Source organism: Phyllobates terribilis, unplaced genomic scaffold, assembly GCF_046119375.1.
Source record: "Phyllobates terribilis strain yellow unplaced genomic scaffold, ASM4611937v1 Scaffold_1__5_contigs__length_1240528914, whole genome shotgun sequence".
NCBI lineage: Eukaryota > Metazoa > Chordata > Amphibia > Anura > Dendrobatidae > Phyllobates > Phyllobates terribilis.
In genome coordinates, this window is record NW_027362761.1 from 586818402 (window position 1) to 586841236 (window position 22835).

The window sequence follows — 22835 nt, forward strand, 5'->3', positions numbered from 1 at the left end:
GCCACTTACCTAGAACTAACTCTGTGCTCTTGGTGCTGCTGGCAGAACCCTGGGAAACATCATCACTACACCCTGAAATTCCAGAATACTTGGAAGAATGGGACACCACCTCTAAATGATTGGGGATGCTATGAGCGCACCAGTCAGAATATGGGATGTCGGGAAAGTCTGGGAATAAACATTGGAGTAAATGCTGAATAGGGCTGAGATGGACAATGAGCAAACAATCATGGAAGAATAGAAAAACTGGGAAAAAAAGCGATGTCCGGCCCTGGGGGACTCCCAGGACCACTCTCCCGAAGTCTTATTTAGGGTAACTAATATATGTATATATATATTTTTTTAGGTCTAAGGGGTAAAGTTTCTCCTTATGGAGAGTGACACACCTGCTCTGGCACGTCAAAGGTAAGGAGACTTATAGGCCATGCATGCTCCTCTGGGAAATCTAATATGCAAATTGCCTCTTCAGAGAAAGAGAGGACTTGTACTCTATAGCGCCATCTATTGGAAGCAGCAATCCTACAGGTCACAATCAACCCTTTAACGAGTCTTTGCATATATATTTTTATTAACTTATGAGCCTAAAAAAGAAAAATGCTCTTGTACAAAAATAATAATGTTGCAAATAACATCACTAGCACAAAGTATAATAAAGTGAGAGCTGTGAAGCCGACGTGTGATGTATGACGCCATGACACATTCATTCTTAGAGGCAGTGTGACGTCAAAAAGTGACCTATTGTGTAAATCAGGCTGTTGCGTTAGATGTATTTTTATTTTATTTCTTCATAAAAAAAAAAATTAGTAATCTTACAATTTTCACATTGGTTTTTAGACTTGTACTTCCTGTTTGTTTTTGTTTTTCTGGAAGTTTTCAGCAGGCTCACTATTATCAGAGGCAGGATTGACTCTGACAGGTAACACCTGTATGCACAGGATCACAATAGGTGATGTCACAGCTCACCTCCTCCCTTCACGATAACCTTTGCACACGCTCATTAGATGCTTCAGAAAGGGGAGTAGTAGTCTATTCATTGCTGCTAATGTACGTGTGTATTTCCTGAAACTACAGGAAATTAGTGTATAAAAAAAATAGCCTCAGCGGCCGGTGTGAAAACTGCAAGATTTTTTAAATTTTTATTTTTTTAATGAAGATTGTGAGATGGAAAAAAAAAAAAAAAAAAAAAAAAAGCACATTGCCAAAATTTAACACAAAAAAACCTGATTTAAATAATAAGTCGTCTTCTGATGACACATTCCCTTTAATGGTGGTGTTTGTAGCTCGTCCCCCGCCATCTTTTAGGACCCATTATCTCCTCTGAATTACATGGTCGTACATTTAAGGGGGATGATAAATGAATGATTGTTGGGGGTCTGCCAACCTGATCTGGAGCAAGAAAGAGGGGGATACAAAGTCCCATGTGTGACAGTTAAAGGACTAGAGGCCACACATGCTCACTAAAAGCAAGGGGTCCGACACCCAGCAATCATGCATTACCTACCCCAATATATATGTTGTTTAAAGGAAGACACCTTAAACTTCAATGGCTGTCCTATATGTCTGGTTAGATGATCACTGTTGATACGAGGTTATATCTGTGCCGATCAGTCACCTTTGATCCATCACGTTTACGGCGGGCCGGCCTACATCTGAGAGCGGGGACTTACCAGAGCCCACCATGCCGCGATACCTACCTAACCGGCTGTACTCGTTGACGAGGTTGCTGTTGTACCCCAAGATCTGGATTCCCACGCAGTACAGGCAGTTGTCGTCCGTGTGCTCCTGCAGGCCCGTGTCCTCCATGTTTTCCAGGAACTGAGAGGCGTCCGAGCGGCTCGAGTTCATTATCTCTGTAATACTGAATTGCTGCCGTAACGCCTGGTACGGACTCTTCACCCCGGATCCGGTCACACCTGCGGAAGACATGGGCAGGAAAACATTGACTGTGACTGACAGCTGAACTCCTGGGATCAGAGAAACCGCTTAGATGCTGCTGTCACTGGCATCTCTGGCATCTATGGCGTTAAGCCAATATTGTAGGAATATCTCAAGTCTCACGACTTTCCCCTAGAAGTCAATGAATAGAGTCATACATCCGTGACCCCCTCACTGCCGACAAAGTTGGGACCCGCATCTCGCAGACATTTATGGGAACATCCCTCCAGTTCTTACTGTACCTCCTACTTCCGGAGCCAGCACTTTAGCAGCGCGGTCGTCACTTGACGGCACGATCTTTTGGAAATAAGGGGTTTCCTTTACCTGAAAAAAAAAAAAAAATCCCCATCAGCGTGGATGTCACCGGGAGTCGGTCCGGAGCGGCGCATGAACCGTCGCACTTACCTGGAACATATCGTTTATATCCATGGGCAGAGCGAGGCCGATGTAATCCTCCGAGCTGCCGTACGCCGCGTTGGACACCATGGAGCGGACAGACGACGAGCGCTGCAGAGAGTTCTGGTTTATTGGACTTAACAAGTCTTCTTTATCCAGAGAGGCGTAGCTCAGCGCCTTCATGAACCTGCAGGGGGAACGTCACACGTCAGCGCGCACCAACACAGATACAAAAAAACATAAAACAGGTTCACAAGTCGTAGTAAATACACTGCCGTTTTCAGTATACAGCTCCTATGCATAGGAATTGCATTATTTAGGGGGTTGTACACGAGGGTTTAGTGACAGCCGGGGTGCCAGCCGTGAGACTTATATTGGCAGGCGGCACAGGTCACTCTAAAGCAAAAAAGGGCAACGTGCGAGAGGAAGGGCACACCAGGGCCGACCCTGTGCGAGAGGAAGGGCACCCTAGGGCCGACCCTGTGCGAGAGGAAGGGCACAAGAGGGGCCGACACTGAGAGAGGAAGGGCACAAGAGGGGCCGACCCTGTGCGAAAGGAAGGGCACCCTAGGGCCGACACTGTGTAAGAAGAAGGGCACACTAGGGCCGACACTGTGCGAAAGGAAGGGCACCCTAGGGCCGACCCTGTGCGAGAGGAAGGGCACCCTAGGGTCGACCCTGTGCGAGAGGAAGGGCACACCAGGGCCGACCCTGTGCGAGAGGAAGGGCACACCAGGGCCGACCCTGTGCGAGAGGAAGGGCACACCAGGGCCGACACTGTGCTAGAGGAAGGGCACCCTAGGGCCGACCCTGTGCGAGGGGAAGGGCACACCAGGGCCGACACTGTGCAAGAGGAAGGGCACACCAGGGCCGACACTGTGCTAGAGGAAGGGCACACTAGGGCCGACTCTGTGAGAGAGGAAAGGCACCCTAGGGCCGACCCTGTGCGAGAGGAAGGGCACACTAGGGCCGACACTGTGCGAAAGGAAGGGCACCCTAGGGCCGACCCTGTGCGAAAGGAAGGGCACCCTAGGGCCGACCCTGTGCGAGAGGAAGGGCACCCTAGGGCCGACCCTGTGCGAGAGGAAGGGCACACCAGGGCCGACCCTGTGCGAGAGGAAGGGCACACCAGGGCCGACCCTGTGCAAGAGGAAGGGCACACCAGGGCCGACACTGTGCAAGAGGAAGGGCACACCAGGGCCGACACTGTGCAAGAGGAAGGGCACACCAGGGCCGACACTGTGCTAGAGGAAGGGCACCCTAGGGCCGACCCTGTGCAAGAGGAAGGGCACACCAGGGCCGACCCTGTGCAAGAGGAAGGGCACACCAGGGCCGACCCTGTGCTAGAGGAAGGGCACCCTAGGGTCAACCCTGTGCGAGAGGAAGGGCACACCAGGGCCGACCCTGTGTGAGAGGAATGGCACACCAGGGCCGACACTGTGCAAGAGGAAGGGCACACCAGGGCCGACACTGTGCAAGAGGAAGGGCACACCAGGGCCGACACTGTGCTAGAGGAAGGGCACACCAGGGCCGACCCTGTGCGAGGGGAAGGGCACACCAGGGCCGACACTGTGCAAGAGGAAGGGCACACCAGGGCCGACACTGTGCTAGAGGAAGGGCACACTAGGGCCGACACTGTGAGAGAGGAAAGGCACCCTAGGGCCGACCCTGTGCGAGAGGAAGGGCACACTAGGGCCGACACTGTGCGAAAGGAAGGGCACCCTAGGGCCGACCCTGTGCGAAAGGAAGGGCACCCTAGGGCCGACACTGTGTAAGAAGAAGGGCACACTAGGGCCGACACTGTGCGAAAAGGAAGGGCACCCTAGGGCCGACCCTGTGCGAAAGGAAGGGCACCCTAGGGCCGACACTGTGTAAGAAGAAGGGCACACTAGGGCCGACACTGTGTAAGAAGAAGGGCACCCTAGGGCCGACCCTGTGCGAGAGGAAGGGCACCCTAGGGTCGACCCTGTGCGAGAGGAAGGGCACACCAGGGCCGACCCTGTGCGAGAGGAAGGGCACACCAGGGCCGACCCTGTGCGAGAGGAAGGGCACACCAGGGCCGACCCTGTGCGAGAGGAAGGGCACACCAGGGCCGACCCTGTGCGAGAGGAAGGGCACACCAGGGCCGACACTGTGCTAGAGGAAGGGCACCCTAGGGCCGACCCTGTGCGAGGGGAAGGGCACACCAGGGCCGACACTGTGCAAGAGGAAGGGCACACCAGGGCCGACACTGTGCTAGAGGAAGGGCACACTAGGGCCGACTCTGTGAGAGAGGAAAGGCACCCTAGGGCCGACCCTGTGCGAGAGGAAGGGCACACTAGGGCCGACCCTGTGCGAGAGGAAGGGCACACTAGGGCCGACCCTGTGCGAAAGGAAGGGCACCCTAGGGCCGACCCTGTGCGAAAGGAAGGGCACCCTAGGGCCGACCCTGTGTGAGAGGAAGGGCACCCTAGGGCCGACCCTGTGCGAGAGGAAGGGCACACCAGGGCCGACCCTGTGCGAGAGGAAGGGCACACCAGGGCCGACCCTGTGCAAGAGGAAGGGCACACCAGGGCCGACACTGTGCTAGAGGAAGGGCACCCTATGGCCGACCCTGTGCGAGGGGAAGGGCACACCAGGGCCGACACTGTGCTACAGGAAGGGCACACTAGGGCCGACTCTGTGAGAGAGGAAGGGCACACCAGGGCCGACCCTGTGCTAGAGGAAGGGCACCCTAGGGTCAACCCTGTGCGAGAGGAAGGGCACACCAGGGCCGACCCTGTGTGAGAGGAAGGGCACACCAGGGCCGACCCTGTGTGAGAGGAAGGGCACACCAGGGCCGACACTGTGCAAGAGGAAGGGCACACCAGGGCCGACACTGTGCTAGAGGAAGGGCACACCAGGGCCGACCCTGTGCGAGGGGAAGGGCACACCAGGGCCGACACTGTGCAAGAGGAAGGGCACACCAGGGCCGACACTGTGCTAGAGGAAGGGCACACTAGGGCCGACACTGTGAGAGAGGAAAGGCACCCTAGGGCCGACCCTGTGCGAGAGGAAGGGCACACTAGGGCCGACACTGTGCGAAAGGAAGGGCACCCTAGGGCCGACCCTGTGCGAAAGGAAGGGCACCCTAGGGCCGACACTGTGTAAGAAGAAGGGCACACTAGGGCCGACACTGTGCGAAAAGGAAGGGCACCCTAGGGCCGACCCTGTGCGAAAGGAAGGGCACCCTAGGGCCGACACTGTGTAAGAAGAAGGGCACACTAGGGCCGACACTGTGTAAGAAGAAGGGCACCCTAGGGCCGACCCTGTGCGAGAGGAAGGGCACCCTAGGGTCGACCCTGTGCGAGAGGAAGGGCACACCAGGGCCGACCCTGTGCGAGAGGAAGGGCACACCAGGGCCGACCCTGTGCGAGAGGAAGGGCACACCAGGGCCGACCCTGTGCGAGAGGAAGGGCACACCAGGGCCGACCCTGTGCGAGAGGAAGGGCACACCAGGGCCGACACTGTGCTAGAGGAAGGGCACCCTAGGGCCGACCCTGTGCGAGGGGAAGGGCACACCAGGGCCGACACTGTGCAAGAGGAAGGGCACACCAGGGCCGACACTGTGCTAGAGGAAGGGCACACTAGGGCCGACTCTGTGAGAGAGGAAAGGCACCCTAGGGCCGACCCTGTGCGAGAGGAAGGGCACACTAGGGCCGACCCTGTGCGAGAGGAAGGGCACACTAGGGCCGACCCTGTGCGAAAGGAAGGGCACCCTAGGGCCGACCCTGTGCGAAAGGAAGGGCACCCTAGGGCCGACCCTGTGTGAGAGGAAGGGCACCCTAGGGCCGACCCTGTGCGAGAGGAAGGGCACACCAGGGCCGACCCTGTGCGAGAGGAAGGGCACACCAGGGCCGACCCTGTGCGAGAGGAAGGGCACACCAGGGCCGACACTGTGCTAGAGGAAGGGCACCCTAGGGCCGACCCTGTGCGAGGGGAAGGGCGCACCAGGGCCGACACTGTGCTAGAGGAAGGGCACCCTAGGGCCGACCCTGTGCGAGGGGAAGGGCACACCAGGGCCGACACTGTGCTAGAGGAAGGGCACACCAGGGCCGACACTGTGCAAGAGGAAGGGCACCCTAGGGCCGACCCTGTGCGAGAGGAAGGGCACACCAGGGCCGACCCTGTGCAAGAGGAAGGGCACACCAGGGCCGACACTGTGCTAGAGGAAGGGCACCCTATGGCCGACCCTGTGCGAGGGGAAGGGCACACCAGGGCCGACACTGTGCTACAGGAAGGGCACACTAGGGCCGACTCTGTGAGAGAGGAAGGGCACACCAGGGCCGACCCTGTGCTAGAGGAAGGGCACCCTAGGGTCAACCCTGTGCGAGAGGAAGGGCACACCAGGGCCGACCCTGTGTGAGAGGAAGGGCACACCAGGGCCGACCCTGTGTGAGAGGAATGGCACACCAGGGCCGACACTGTGCAAGAGGAAGGGCACACCAGGGCCGACACTGTGCAAGAGGAAGGGCACACCAGGGCCGACACTGTGCAAGAGGAAGGGCACACCAGGGCCGACACTGTGCTAGAGGAAGGGCACACTAGGGCCGACCCTGTGCGAGGGGAAGGGCACACCAGGGCCGACACTGTGCAAGAGGAAGGGCACACTAGGGCCGACTCTGTGAGAGAGGAAGGGCACACCAGGGCCGACTCTGTGAGAGAGGAAGGGCACACCAGGGCCGACACTGTGCGAGAGGAAGGGCACCCTAGGGTCGACCCTGTGCGAGAGGAAGGGCACACCAGGGCCGACCCTGTGCGAGAGGAAGGGCACACCAGGGCCGACACTGTGCGAGAGGAAGGGCACACCAGGGCCGACACTGTGCGAGAGGAAGGGCACACTAGGGCCGACACTGTGTAAGAGGAAGGGCACACCAGGGCCGACACTGTGTAAGAGGAAGGGCACACCAGGGCCGACACTGTGTAAGAGGAAGGGCACACCAGGGCCGACACTGTGTAAGAGGAAGGGCACACCAGGGCCGACACTGTGTAAGAGGAAGGGCAGACTATGGCTGACACTGTTTAAGGAAGGGCACATTGTGGCTGGCACTGTATAAAGAGGGGCACATAGTGGCTGGCACTGTATAAAGAGGGGCACACTGAGGCTGGCACTGTATAAAGAGGGGCACATTGTGGCTGGCACTGTATAAAGAGGGGCACACTGAGGCTGGCACTGTATAAAGAGGGGCACACCTGGGCTGGCACTGAGATGAGTATGAAGCACTGCCAAGTGGTAAAGGCAAGAATGATACATTGTGGCACCTAATTTGTGGACAGAAGTTATTTGTAGGCCGTAGATTAAGGGGGACAATGGTTTGAAATTAAAGGGGTTATTCACCTTTGGAAATAATTTTTTTCCTTACTTAAATATATTTACTTTTCGCTAAAAATCATTTTTGTAATTGTGTGATTTTTTTACGTTTTGCAGCATTTTCCTGCTACAACTATGTTGCATTATTGTTTACTGAGAATCAGTCGGTGGTGGCTGTATAAATCTGTATGTAGTGAGCTCCCCCTAGTGGTGGCTGTATAAATCTGTATGTAGTGAGCTCCCCCTAGTGGTGGCTGTATAAATCTGTATGTAGTGAGCTCCCTCTAGTGGTGGCTGTATAAATCTGTATGTAGTGAGCTCCCCCTAGTGGTGACTGTATAAATCTGTATGTAGTGAGCTCCCCCTAGTGGTGACTGTATAAATCTGTATGTAGTGAGCTCCCCCTAGTGGTGGCTGTATAAATCTGTATGTAGTGAGCTCCCCCTAGTGGTGGCTGTATAAATCTGTATGTAGTGAGCTCCCCCTAGTGGTGGCTGTATAAATCTGTATGTAGTGAGCTCCCTCTAGTGGTGGCTGTATAAATCTGTATGTAGTGAGCTCCCCCTAGTGGTGACTGTATAAATCTGTATGTAGTGAGCTCCCCCTAGTGGTGACTGTATAAATCTGTATGTAGTGAGCTCCCCCTAGTGGTGACTGTATAAATCTGTATGTAGTGAGCTCCCCCTAGTGGTGGCTGTATAAATCTGTATGTAGTGAGCTCCCCCTAGTGGTGGCTGTATAAATCTGTATGTAGTGAGCTCCCCCTAGTGGTGGCTGTATAAATCTGTATGTAGTGAGCTCCCCCTAGTGGTGACTGTATAAATCTGTATGCAGTGAGCTCCCCCTAGTGGTGACTGTATAAATCTGTATGTAGTGAGCTCCCCCTAGTAGTGACTGTATAAATCTGTATGTAGTGAGCTCCCTCTAGTGGTGACTGTATAAATCAGTATGTAGTGAGCTCCCTCTAGTGGTGACTGTATGTAGTAAGCTCCCCCTAGTGGTAGCTATATAAATCTGTATGTAGTGAGCTCCCCCTAGTAGTGGCTGTATAAATCTGTATGTAGTGAGCTCCCCCTAGTGGTGGCTGTATAAATCTGTATGTAGTGAGCTCCCCCTAGTGATGACTGTATAAATCTGCATATAGTGAGCTCCCCCTAGTGGTGGCTATATAAATCTGTATGTAGTGAGCTCCCCCTAGTGGTGACTGTATAAATCTGTATGTAGTAAGATCCTTCTAGTGGTGGCTATATAAATCTGTATGTACTGAGCTCCCTCTAGTGGTGACTGTATAAATCTGTATGTAGTGAGCTCCCCCTAGTGGTGGCTGTATAAATCTGTATGTAGTGAGCTCCCCCTAGTGGTGACTGTATAAATCTGTATGTAGTGAGCTCCCTCTAGTGGTGACTGTATAAATCTGTATGTAGTGAGCTCCCTCTAGTGGTGGCTGTATAAATCTGTATGTAGTGAGCTCCCTCTAGTGGTGGCTGTATAAATCTGTATGTAGTGAGCTCCCCCTAGTGGTGGCTATATAAATCTGTATGTAGTGAGCTCCCCCTAGTGGTGACTGTATAAATCTGTATGTATTAAGATCCTTCTAGTGGTGGCTATATAAATCTGTATGTACTGAGCTCCCTCTAGTGGTGACTGTATAAATCTGTATGTAGTGAGCTCCCCCTAGTGGTGGCTGTATAAATCTGTATGTAGTGAGCTCCCCCTAGTGGTGACTGTATAAATCTGTATGTAGTGAGCTCCCTCTAGTGGTGACTGTATAAATCTGTATGTAGTGAGCTCCCTCTAGTGGTGGCTGTATAAATCTGTATGTAGTGAGCTCCCTCTAGTGGTGGCTGTATAAATCTGTATGTAGTGAGCTCCCCCTAGTGGTGACTGTATAAATCTGTATGTAGTGAGCTTCCTCTAGTGGTGTCTGTATAAATCTGTATGTAGTGAGCTCCCTCTAGTGATGGCTGTATAAATCTGTATGTAGTGAGCTCCCCCTAGTGGTGTCTGTATAAATCTGTATGTTGTGAGCTTCCTCTAGTGGTGACTGTATAAATCTGTATGTACTGAGCTCCCTCTAGTGGTGACTGTATAAATCTGTATGTTGTGAGCTTCCTCTAGTGGTGACTGTATAAATCTGTATGTAGTGAGCTTCCTCTAGTGATGGCTGTATAAATCTGTATGTAGTGAGCTCCCCCTAGTGGTGTCTGTATAAATCTGTATGTTGTGAGCTTCCTCTAGTGGTGACTGTATAAATCTGTATGTACTGAGCTCCCTCTAGTGGTGGCTGTATAAATCTGTATGTAGTGAGCTCCCTCTAGTGATGGCTGTATAAATCTGTATGTAGTGAGCTCCCCCTAGTGGTGTCTGTATAAATCTGTATGTTGTGAGCTTCCTCTAGTGGTGACTGTATAAATCTGTATGTACTGAGCTCCCTCTAGTGGTGGCTGTATAAATCTGTATGTAGTGAGCTCCCCCTAGTGGTGGCTGTATAAATCTGCATATAGTGAGCTCCCTCTAGTGATGACTGTATAAATCTGTATGTAGTGAGCTCCCCCTAGTGGTGGCTGTATAAATCTGTATGTAGTGAGCTCCCCCTAGTAGTGGCTGTATAAATCTGCATATAGTGAGCTCCCCCTAGTGGTGGCTATATAAATCTGTATGTAGTGAGCTCCCCCTAGTGGTGACTGTATAAATCTGTATGTAGTAAGATCCTTCTAGTGGTGGCTATATAAATCTGTATGTACTGAGCTCCCCCTAGTGGTGACTGTATAAATCTGTATGTAGTGAGCTCCCCCTAGTGGTGGCTGTATAAATCTGTATGTAGTGAGCTCCCCCTAGTGGTGACTGTATAAATCTGTATGTAGTAAGATCCTTCTAGTGGTGGCTATATAAATCTGTATGTACTGAGCTCCCCCTAGTGGTGACTGTATAAATCTGTATGTAGTGAGCTCCCCCTAGTGGTGACTGTATAAATCTGTATGCAGTGAGCTTCCTCTAGTGGTGGCTGTATAAATCTGTATGCAGTGAGCTCCCTCTAGTGGTGACTGTATAAATCTGTATGTAGTGAGTTCCCCCTAGTGGTGGCTGTATAAATCTGTATGTAGTGAGCTCCCTCTAGTGGTGGCTGTATAAATCTGTATGTAGTGAGCTCCCTCTAGTGGTGGCTGTATAAATCTGTATGTAGTGAGCTCCCTCTAGTGGTGGCTGTATAAATCTGTATGTAGTGAGCTCCCCCTAGTGGTGGCTGTATAAATCTGTATGTAGTGAGCTCCCCCTAGTGGTGACTGTATAAATCTGTATGCAGTGAGCTTCCTCTAGTGGTGGCTGTATAAATCTGTATGCAGTGAGCTCCCTCTAGTGGTGACTGTATAAATCTGTATGTAGTGAGTTCCCCCTAGTGGTGGCTGTATAAATCTGTATGTAGTGAGCTCCCTCTAGTGGTGGCTGTATAAATCTGTATGTAGTGAGCTCCCTCTAGTGGTGGCTGTATAAATCTGTATGTAGTGAGCTCCCTCTAGTGGTGGCTGTATAAATCTGTATGTAGTGAGCTCCCCCTAGTGGTGGCTGTATAAATCTGTATGTAGTGAGCTCCCCCTAGTGGTGGCTGTATAAATCTGTATGTAGTGAGCTGTCCCTAGTGGTGACTGTATAAATCTCTATGTAGTGAGCTCCTCCTAGTGGTGGCTGTATAAATCTGTATGTAGTGAGCTCCCTCTAGTGGTGGCTGTATAAATCTGTATGTAGTGAGCTCCCTCTAGTGGTGGCTGTATAAATCTGTATGTAGTGAGCTCCCTCTACTGGTGGCTGTATAAATCTCTATGTAGTGAGCTCCTCCTAGTGGTGGCTGTATAAATCTGTATGTAGTGAGCTCCCCTTAATGGTGGGTGTATAAATCTGTATGTAGTGAGCTCCCCCTAGTGGTGGCTGTATAAATCTGTATGTAGTGAGCTCCCTCTAGTGGTGACTGTATAAATCTGTATGTAGTGCGCTCCCTCTAGTGGTGGCTGTATAAATCTGTATGTAGTGAGCTCCCTCTAGTGGTGGCTGTATAAATCTGTATGTAGTGAGCTCCCCCTAGTGGTGGCTGTCTAGATTTGTATGTAGTGAGCTCCCCCTAGTGGTGGCTGTATAAATCTGTATGTAGTGAGCTCTCCCTAGTGGTGGCTGTATAAATCTGTATGTAGTGAGCTCCCTCTAGTGGTGACTGTATAAATCTGTATGTAGTGCGCTCCCTCTAGTGGTGGCTGTATAAATCTGTATGTAGTGAGCTCCCTCTAGTGGTGGCTGTATAAATCTGTATGTAGTGAGCTCCCCCTAGTGGTGGCTGTATAAATCTGTATGTAGTGAGCTCCCTCTAGTGGTGGCTGTATAGATTTGTATGTAGTGAGCTCCCCCTAGTGGTGTCTGTATAGATTTGTATGTAGTGAGCTCCCCCTAGTGGTGTCTGTATAGATTTGTATGTAGTGAGCTCCCCCTAGTGGTGTCTGTATAGATTTGTATGTAGTGAGCTCCCCCTAGTGGTGGCTGTATAGATTTGTATGTAGTGAGCTCCCCCTAGTGGTGTCTGTATAGATTTGTATGTAGTGAGCTCCCCCTAGTGGTGTCTGTATAGATTTGTATGTAGTGAGCTCCCCCTAGTGGTGACTGTATAAATCTGTATGTAGTGAGCTTCCTCTAGTGGTGTCTGTATAAATCTGTATGTAGTGAGCTCCCTCTAGTGATGGCTGTATAAATCTGTATGTAGTGAGCTCCCCCTAGTGGTGTCTGTATAAATCTGTATGTTGTGAGCTTCCTCTAGTGGTGACTGTATAAATCTGTATGTACTGAGCTCCCTCTAGTGGTGACTGTATAAATCTGTATGTTGTGAGCTTCCTCTAGTGGTGACTGTATAAATCTGTATGTAGTGAGCTTCCTCTAGTGATGGCTGTATAAATCTGTATGTAGTGAGCTCCCCCTAGTGGTGTCTGTATAAATCTGTATGTTGTGAGCTTCCTCTAGTGGTGACTGTATAAATCTGTATGTACTGAGCTCCCTCTAGTGGTGGCTGTATAAATCTGTATGTAGTGAGCTCCCTCTAGTGATGGCTGTATAAATCTGTATGTAGTGAGCTCCCCCTAGTGGTGTCTGTATAAATCTGTATGTTGTGAGCTTCCTCTAGTGGTGACTGTATAAATCTGTATGTACTGAGCTCCCTCTAGTGGTGGCTGTATAAATCTGTATGTAGTGAGCTCCCCCTAGTGGTGGCTGTATAAATCTGCATATAGTGAGCTCCCTCTAGTGATGACTGTATAAATCTGTATGTAGTGAGCTCCCCCTAGTGGTGGCTGTATAAATCTGTATGTAGTGAGCTCCCCCTAGTAGTGGCTGTATAAATCTGCATATAGTGAGCTCCCCCTAGTGGTGGCTATATAAATCTGTATGTAGTGAGCTCCCCCTAGTGGTGACTGTATAAATCTGTATGTAGTAAGATCCTTCTAGTGGTGGCTATATAAATCTGTATGTACTGAGCTCCCCCTAGTGGTGACTGTATAAATCTGTATGTAGTGAGCTCCCCCTAGTGGTGGCTGTATAAATCTGTATGTAGTGAGCTCCCCCTAGTGGTGACTGTATAAATCTGTATGTAGTAAGATCCTTCTAGTGGTGGCTATATAAATCTGTATGTACTGAGCTCCCCCTAGTGGTGACTGTATAAATCTGTATGTAGTGAGCTCCCCCTAGTGGTGACTGTATAAATCTGTATGCAGTGAGCTTCCTCTAGTGGTGGCTGTATAAATCTGTATGCAGTGAGCTCCCTCTAGTGGTGACTGTATAAATCTGTATGTAGTGAGTTCCCCCTAGTGGTGGCTGTATAAATCTGTATGTAGTGAGCTCCCTCTAGTGGTGGCTGTATAAATCTGTATGTAGTGAGCTCCCTCTAGTGGTGGCTGTATAAATCTGTATGTAGTAAGCTCCCTCTAGTGGTGGCTGTATAAATCTGTATGTAGTGAGCTCCCCCTAGTGGTGGCTGTATAAATCTGTATGTAGTGAGCTCCCCCTAGTGGTGACTGTATAAATCTGTATGCAGTGAGCTTCCTCTAGTGGTGGCTGTATAAATCTGTATGCAGTGAGCTCCCTCTAGTGGTGACTGTATAAATCTGTATGTAGTGAGTTCCCCCTAGTGGTGGCTGTATAAATCTGTATGTAGTGAGCTCCCTCTAGTGGTGGCTGTATAAATCTGTATGTAGTGAGCTCCCTCTAGTGGTGGCTGTATAAATCTGTATGTAGTGAGCTCCCTCTAGTGGTGGCTGTATAAATCTGTATGTAGTGAGCTCCCCCTAGTGGTGGCTGTATAAATCTGTATGTAGTGAGCTCCCCCTAGTGGTGGCTGTATAAATCTGTATGTAGTGAGCTGTCCCTAGTGGTGACTGTATAAATCTCTATGTAGTGAGCTCCTCCTAGTGGTGGCTGTATAAATCTGTATGTAGTGAGCTCCCTCTAGTGGTGGCTGTATAAATCTGTATGTAGTGAGCTCCCTCTAGTGGTGGCTGTATAAATCTGTATGTAGTGAGCTCCCTCTACTGGTGGCTGTATAAATCTCTATGTAGTGAGCTCCTCCTAGTGGTGGCTGTATAAATCTGTATGTAGTGAGCTCCCCTTAATGGTGGGTGTATAAATCTGTATGTAGTGAGCTCCCCCTAGTGGTGGCTGTATAAATCTGTATGTAGTGAGCTCCCTCTAGTGGTGACTGTATAAATCTGTATGTAGTGCGCTCCCTCTAGTGGTGGCTGTATAAATCTGTATGTAGTGAGCTCCCTCTAGTGGTGGCTGTATAAATCTGTATGTAGTGAGCTCCCCCTAGTGGTGGCTGTCTAGATTTGTATGTAGTGAGCTCCCCCTAGTGGTGGCTGTATAAATCTGTATGTAGTGAGCTCTCCCTAGTGGTGGCTGTATAAATCTGTATGTAGTGAGCTCCCTCTAGTGGTGACTGTATAAATCTGTATGTAGTGCGCTCCCTCTAGTGGTGGCTGTATAAATCTGTATGTAGTGAGCTCCCTCTAGTGGTGGCTGTATAAATCTGTATGTAGTGAGCTCCCCCTAGTGGTGGCTGTATAAATCTGTATGTAGTGAGCTCCCTCTAGTGGTGGCTGTATAGATTTGTATGTAGTGAGCTCCCCCTAGTGGTGTCTGTATAGATTTGTATGTAGTGAGCTCCCCCTAGTGGTGTCTGTATAGATTTGTATGTAGTGAGCTCCCCCTAGTGGTGTCTGTATAGATTTGTATGTAGTGAGCTCCCCCTAGTGGTGGCTGTATAGATTTGTATGTAGTGAGCTCCCCCTAGTGGTGTCTGTATAGATTTGTATGTAGTGAGCTCCCCCTAGTGGTGTCTGTATAGATTTGTATGTAGTGAGCTCCCCCTAGTGGTGGCTGTACAGATATAGGATTTCCTTTCAGAGGTGTACCTGCTGGAGGTCAGCCTGGAGTCCAAGCTTCCCGTTTTCATGGTTATGGTATCCGTGAAGAGAACGTCTTTTGCCGGTGAAGCCAAAGCATCGGAATGAGACAGGGAGGGATGCATCCGCTGCTGCTGCAGTCGTTTCAGTGTCGCGTAGCCGAATGCGTCCCGAGAACTGGTGTAGGTGAAGTGATAATCCGCCAAAGTCTTAATGGCAGCGATAGAAGGAGCCTTCAGTGACTGCGCCCTGCGGGGGAGCGTGTGTGAGGACCCCGGAGGGACCAGTGACACAGAGTTGGACTTGGAGAGGGGCAGGTGGTTGGGGTGCAGCATGGCGGGCAGGTTGGTCTTGACGGTTTTGGTGCTGATGACGGTGCTCAGGCTCCCGCAGTCCGTGTCCATGTTTGTAGTGTCGATGCCCACAGTCTCGCGGGACGGGCTGGAGCTCATGGAGCTGATGCCGCTGGTTGTGGTGTCCGTGTTGAAGCTGAGGCTGCGGCTCTTGAAGTGCGTGGTGGTGGTGGAGCCGTCGCCGATCAGCCGCTCTCTGCTGGCGTGCTCCCGGTGGTTCTCGTTCCCTAAACTCTTGGGCAGCTTGAGGTCGTTCTCGGTGATGCTGGGAGTACTGCCGTTGTTTTCCGCATGTTTGCTGACCGAGGTGTCCAGGCGATTGGTGCTTATTTTAGGAACTTTAAACACGGATCCTAAACTGTCCAAAGAGGGGAACTCGGAATCGGACCACGGCTCGGTGACCGTCCTGTTCCGCCTCAGATCCCGCAGTTTACTGGATTTGGGGTCGCTGCTACTGCTGCTGCGGAACTTCTTACTTGGCAGAGTCAAGGAGTTTAGAAACCTGTTTTTCATGAACTTGCTTTGGGCCAGGAGGGTGAAGGGGCTGCGATCTTTGTCCTTCAAGGGTTTGTCAAAGAAGGTCTGCTCAGGATCGTCGTAGAGGAAGAAGGGGCTGGGGGAGGAATTGCCGCAGGGGTCGTCTTCTATGATGAACATGCCTGCACGCAGGAAGGAAAGGGAGAGGTCACAAACAGCCGGCGAAACACAGAACCAAAAACCAGGAATGCATTACATGGAGGACATTGCCCCCCATAAAGGGAGTGGGCCAGAACTGTGAGCCAGGGCTCGCTTTCAGGAACAGCACCGCACCCGTCTGCAGGCTTCACTTCAATGGAGATACAAAACAACTCAACAACAGGTGGTGGCGCTGCTTCTGGAAGAAGGCCGCCATGTCTTTGCAGTCCTGTGCAGCCCCTTTAAGGAGGTAAGACAATGCTGCACTGTGGCAGTGTCTCCGCTGGGTTAATAGCAGATAGAGAGGCGTAAAGCAATGGCCGCTCACTGGGCAGCGCAGACTCGCTCTCGCTGTTGTGTCGGGAGCTGGTGGACTCGGAGTTCAGGCTGAGGGTGCTGGGGATGGAGCACAGCTCGTGGCAGAGCTGCTCCATGTCGTCAGGGACCACCGGCCACGGATGTCTCCTGCTGTGCCGCACCGTGTCCCAGCTGTGCTGCTTCAGGATGTCGCACCCTTGCTTGGTTTTGGAAAGTAATCCGAGGACGTAGGCGCAGGTTCTGGAGAAACACAAAGGGAGGCAGGTAATAGAGACGGAGGCCACAGACGGAGGCCGGCCGAAATATCCAGACCCAACACATATATACCAGCTGTAGGAGTATGCAATGTAGGTGTCTGCCACCGCCACCAGAGGGGGCTAAGTGCACATAGCAGGTGTCTGCCACCGCCACCAGAGGGGGCTAAGTGCACAAAGCAGGTGTCTGCCACCGCCACCAGAGGGGGCTAAGTGCACATCGCAGGTGTCTGCCACTGCCACCAGAGGGGGCTAAGTGCACATCGCAGGTGTCTGCCACCGCCACCAGAGGGGGCTAAGTGCACATCGCAGGTGTCTGCCACCGCCACCAGAGGGGGCTAAGTGCACATCGCAGGTGTCTGCCACCGCCACCAGAGGGGGCTAATTGCATACCGCCACCAGAGGGAGCTAATTGCATACCGCCACCAGAGGGGGCTAAGTGCACATTGCAGGTGTTTGCCACCGCCACCAGAGGGGGCTAAGTGCACATCGCAGGTGTCTGCCACCGCCACCAGAGGGGGCTAAGTGCACATTGAAGGTGTCTGCCACCGCCACCAGAGGGGGCTAAGTGCACATCGCAGGTGTCTACCACCACCACCAGAGGGGGCTAAGTGCAGGTGTCTGCCAGCGCCACCAGAGGGGGCTAAGTGCACATCGCAGGTGTCTACCACCGCCACCAGAGAGGGCTAAGTGCACACCGCCACCAGAGGGGGCTAAGTGCACATCGCAGGTGTCTACCACCGCCACCAGAGAGGGCTAAGTGCACACCGCCACCAGAGGGGGCTAAGTGCACATCGCAGGTGTCTACCACTGTAACCAGAGGGGGCTAAGTGCACACCGCCACCAGAGGGGGCTAAGTGCACATCGCAGGTGTCTGCCACCGCCACCAGAGGGGGCTAAGTGCACATTGCAGGTGTTTACCACCGCCACCAGAGGGCGCTAAGTGCACATTGCAGGTGTCTACCACCGCCACCAGAGGGGGCTAAGTGCACATTACAGGTGTCTACCACCGCCACCAGAGGGGGCTAAGTGCACTTTGCAGGTGTCTACCACCGCCACCAGAGGGGGCTAAGTGCACATTACAGGTGTCTACCACCGCCACCAGAGGGGGCTAAGTGCACATAGCAGGTGTCTGCCACCGCCACCAGAGGGGGCTAAGTGCACAAAGCAGGTGTCTGCCACCGCCACCAGAGGGGGCTAAGTGCACATCGCAGGTGTCTGCCACTGCCACCAGAGGGGGCTAAGTGCACATCGCAGGTGTCTGCCACCGCCACCAGAGGGGGCTAAGTGCACATCGCAGGTGTCTGCCACCGCCACCAGAGGGGGCTAAGTGCACATCGCAGGTGTCTGCCACCGCCACCAGAGGGGGCTAATTGCATACCGCCACCAGAGGGAGCTAATTGCATACCGCCACCAGAGGGGGCTAAGTGCACATTGCAGGTGTTTGCCACCGCCACCAGAGGGGGCTAAGTGCACATCGCAGGTGTCTGCCACCGCCACCAGAGGGGGCTAAGTGCACATTGAAGGTGTCTGCCACCGCCACCAGAGGGGGCTAAGTGCACATCGCAGGTGTCTACCACCACCACCAGAGGGGGCTAAGTGCAGGTGTCTGCCAGCGCCACCAGAGGGGGCTAAGTGCACATCGCAGGTGTCTACCACCGCCACCAGAGAGGGCTAAGTGCACACCGCCACCAGAGGGGGCTAAGTGCACATCGCAGGTGTCTACCACCGCCACCAGAGAGGGCTAAGTGCACACCGCCACCAGAGGGGGCTAAGTGCACATCGCAGGTGTCTACCACTGTAACCAGAGGGGGCTAAGTGCACACCGCCACCAGAGGGGGCTAAGTGCACATCGCAGGTGTCTGCCACCGCCACCAGAGGGGGCTAAGTGCACATTGCAGGTGTTTACCACCGCCACCAGAGGGCGCTAAGTGCACATTGCAGGTGTCTACCACCGCCACCAGAGGGGGCTAAGTGCACATTACAGGTGTCTACCACCGCCACCAGAGGGGGCTAAGTGCACTTTGCAGGTGTCTACCACCGCCACCAGAGGGGGCTAAGTGCACATTACAGGTGTCTACCACCGCCACCAGAGGGGGCTAAGTGCACATTACAGGTGTCTACCAGCGCCACCAAAGGAGGCTAAATGTACATTGCCGCTGTCAGCCACTAGAGGGGGCTAACTGCATAGTTAGTACTTGCAAATTCCACTAGAGGGAGCGGACTGCATGTTGCTGGTGCCTGCACCCACCAGTAGAGGCAGCTAACAGTCTACAGAAGAGAGTGCAGTGAGTTCCCCCTGGTGGCGGCTGCTGGAAGCCAGAATGTAATTAACTGAGCATTTTGCAGCAGTTTGATCACTTTACGGTCGCTGATCTGACTGATCTGGAATAACTTTGTTTCTGGGCCTTGTCTTACCCTCGGATAGAGAGCACCTCGCAGTGCTGGGCCAGCGCAATTATATCCGGAATCACATTTTCTTCTTGAAGTAAGTTAAGGCCCCAGTTTGAGGAACCAATGTTACCCTGCAAACAAACAAGTCACAAAGTGACCCCACAATAAGAACGGAGCTTCCAGTTTCCCCCCACAGTAACATAAGGCATACCAGGGACCACAAAGCCGCCTTCAGCTGTTTGATTCCTTCCCAATTATCCAACGACGGAGATCGCACCGTGTAACTGAGATCTGGAACAACGTTCTGCAAAAAGAAAACATGCCAGAGGCTTTGGTTAAGCGGAAAATGCAGATTTCTAAAATAAAAAAAAAAATTAAATAAAAACTAATATTTAATAAAAAATACAATAAAAAACAAAATATACATTAATAAAATAATTAAAATGATCACTAAGAAACAAAATAAGATACGAATATGAAAAAAATAAAATATATAAAATATTATAAGAAAATATTGAAAATAAATTTAACTAAAAATAAAATAAAAAGGACCAGTAATAAAAAAAAAAAAATGCAAAATACATGAATAAAATATTAAAAATGAAGTAAAAATCACATAGTGAAAAACAAAAATGAAATACTTAATAAAATAGGTTAAATTATAATTGAAAGATACTAAAATAAAGGCCTAAAAAATTAAATACATAATAAAATATCAAAATATACCAAAAAAGAAAATATGATGAAAATATAAATTTAAACAAAATAAACTAATATAAAAATAATATATGCTAATCAAAAAAAATGAAAACAATATCATAACAAAAATATATATTCATAAAATATCAAAAATAATCTAAAAATCAAAGAAAAAAAACTAAAATAAATTACTAAAATCAAAGGCTGATAAAATAAATCAAAATAAAAACCGAAAATAAAACAAATACTATTAATATAAGAAAATACATTAAATCAAATAGACAGAATAAAAACTTAAAATAGCAAAAATTAAATATAAAAAGCCAAGAAAAATGTTAAATAAACTAAAAATTGTAAAAATTAATATAAAAACAAAAATAGGCTAAAAAAAATTTAATAAAAACCTGAGATAAAACATATAATACATAATACTATTAATATAAAAAATACATTAAATCAAATAAAAACCTAAAATAGCAAAAATGAAATACAAAAAATAAACAAAAATATTTAAAATAAAAAATTAAAAAATTAATATGAAAAACAAAAATAAGAAATAGGCTAAAAAAAAAATTATAAAATAAAAACCTGAGATAAAACACGTAATACATAATACTATTAATATAAAAATACATTAAATCAAATAGAATAAAAACCTAAAATGGCAAAAATGAAATATCAAAAAATAAATAAATAAACATTTTAAAAATGAATATGAATACAACAAAAATAAGAAAAAATCTGGGTTAAGGTTACATTTAAACAGCCCAATTCCCAGTTAATAAATCTATTTCTCGTTGGTGAATGTTGGCTATTTTTGATCACTCTTTCTCACCTGGACCTCCAGAAGATGGCAGCCGGTTTTGTGATGCACCAGTTGCCCATAGAGGTGAACGGGTAGATAGACGTAAGGACGCAGCACTCTGTGAATGAGACAAGTGTTCGTGTGAGAACGCTCAGTGTGGGGACGCCCCTCGGAGCGCGATGTGTCAGGGGAAGCAGCCGTTACCGTTGATTACTGCGCCGTACGTAGTTGTCCCCGTCCACCGGCTTGCGGTAGGTGGTCAGAGCCTCGTTCAGCTGCTCTTCAATCAGATCAACGTATTTTAAATTATATTCCTAAAAATGAAGATAAATAATAAGCTCCACAATATTCCAAAATGAGAAAGCCCCGCCTCGTTGGCTAACTAACATGACCGCGTACGCACCTTCTGCCACTTCTCCAGCTCCTTTGTTACGTAGCCCCTTTCATTCAGATAGGAAAACCCCTTTGGAATCGAGAGGAACCTGCAACGTGAAGGACGGACAGATAAGTACAAGAGGGGCGGCCCCCCGTGGAGAAAATCTAGAGGGGGCGACTGGTCCTACCGCAGGAGGAGGAGCAGCCCCTTGTCTCCAAGGTGAGAGAGCGCTGGCTTCATCTGGATGAGAGCGTGGAGATTAGCCTAGAGGAAAAGAAGAGACTGTCAGCGACAGACGGACGGTCGGATCTCGTTTGCAGGCGACAATCAAGTATCCTTCACCTGTGACATCAATATTAAAGGGGTATTCCTATCTACAAGATCCTATCCCAATATGTAGTAGGTGTAAATAATAACAATATTAGCAAATACCTCCAATTAGAAATGTAGATAGTTCTTCTGATTAGCTATTTTGCTTACCCAATGTGCAGGGCATTGCAGTAGCTTGGATCTTGGAGATTGGAATACCCCTTTAAGCTTTTTTTTGCAAGGTTTAATTTTTTTTCCTCCCCCTTTTTTAAGCTGCCACAATTTTCATTTGCGAATTCTTCAATCCCCACATATCAAGGCTTGTTTTATTGTGGGATTAGTTGTGGTTTTGCACGACACTGATCATTTTACCATACAATGTCCCGAAAAACGGAAAAACAAAAATCCAAATGGAAAGGAATGGCTAAAACAAAAAAAAAAAATTCCAATTCTGCCTTCCATTTTTTAATTATTTCGGAGTTCATTGTGGAGTAACGCCATTCTCCAGGTTACGGCGATAACAAACTTACACTGCTGGAAAAAAATAAAAATAAAAATTTGGGAAATTTGTAAAACAAAATAAATAAATAATGTCCACTTGAGCCGCCCTTTTCCAAGACCCGTAATGTTATTTTTTAATGCGGTCTTGTTGTTTTTTTTTGCCTTCAGCTGACAATTATTATATATGTTAATAAAATTTGAATAGTTATAAAAAATATTTTATAAAATATTTCTTATTTATAACCATTATTAGAAGATGCGACTTTTTCATTGCATTTTTTTTTTTGCCTAGTAGCAGCGACAGGTGTTTTGTTTTTCTTCTCTTTTTAGTGTTTTCCGACAGGATAATTCATTTATTATTTTTAATAGATCAGATGCAGTAATACCAATTATGTTTATTTTTTTTCTATATATATATTTCTTTATTTTTAATGGGGGAAAAAAAAGGGGTGTTTAGAATTTGTATATATATATATATATATATATATATATATATATATATATATATATATATATATATATATATATTATTTTTTGTTAGTCCCCTTAGGGGACTTGAACCTGCGGTCGCCCAATTGCTTCTAGTAGAGGGGTCTAGGGGTCTTCAGCAGCCCCCCGTCTTGAAATCAGTGCCGCAGCCAATGCCAGACACCGTGACCAGTGGCGGAGACTCACCATTAGACCCGGGGACGGTGAGTACAGACGTTTCCTTAAAGGGGACAGCCCCTTTAATACTTGCTCCCTAGTGCTCACCTTATCTTCACAAGCCTCATCCAGAACGTCCAGGGCTTCTGTGGAGATATTCTTGTTCTTGTCGTGCAGCTGCGTCACCAATAATTCGATCCCCCAATTGCTGAAGAACTCGACGTTGGCTCTTAGGAGAACCCTTAGGTGCTTGGTGGCGTAAAGACGACAACTCTGCAAAAAGGGGAAAAAAAAAAACCAAAACCGTGAAAAACATTAATCGAAGCACATTTCTGTGTATTTTGGTGCGGATTCCTGTAAATAACGTGATTATGGTGCATTTCCCCTTTAAGACGCTAAAATATTCGCAAGCAAAC

General features: G+C 49.3%; 1 protein-coding gene across 2 annotated transcripts in view; it reads right to left on the bottom strand.

The window, feature by feature from the left end:
• RICTOR (RPTOR independent companion of MTOR complex 2) overlaps window positions 1–22835 on the bottom strand; it is a 76658-nt gene that overhangs the window by 6465 nt on the left and 47358 nt on the right. The window contains exons 23-35 of one of the 2 annotated variants that reach the window (XM_073681892.1): window positions 22528–22692; window positions 21152–21228; window positions 20992–21070; window positions 20793–20902; window positions 20619–20706; window positions 19296–19388; window positions 19109–19215; window positions 16447–16676; window positions 15100–16102; window positions 2341–2518; window positions 2178–2259; window positions 1695–1913; window positions 10–168 (exon numbers count right to left, since the gene is read on the bottom strand). In XM_073681892.1, coding sequence (XP_073537993.1) covers window positions 10–168; window positions 1695–1913; window positions 2178–2259; window positions 2341–2518; window positions 15100–16102; window positions 16447–16676; window positions 19109–19215; window positions 19296–19388; window positions 20619–20706; window positions 20793–20902; window positions 20992–21070; window positions 21152–21228; window positions 22528–22692 — 2590 coding nt within the window. The remainder of the gene's footprint in view (window positions 1–9; window positions 169–1694; window positions 1914–2177; window positions 2260–2340; window positions 2519–15099; window positions 16103–16446; window positions 16677–19108; window positions 19216–19295; window positions 19389–20618; window positions 20707–20792; window positions 20903–20991; window positions 21071–21151; window positions 21229–22527; window positions 22693–22835) is intronic. The other variant, XM_073681899.1, reaches the window with a different exon arrangement.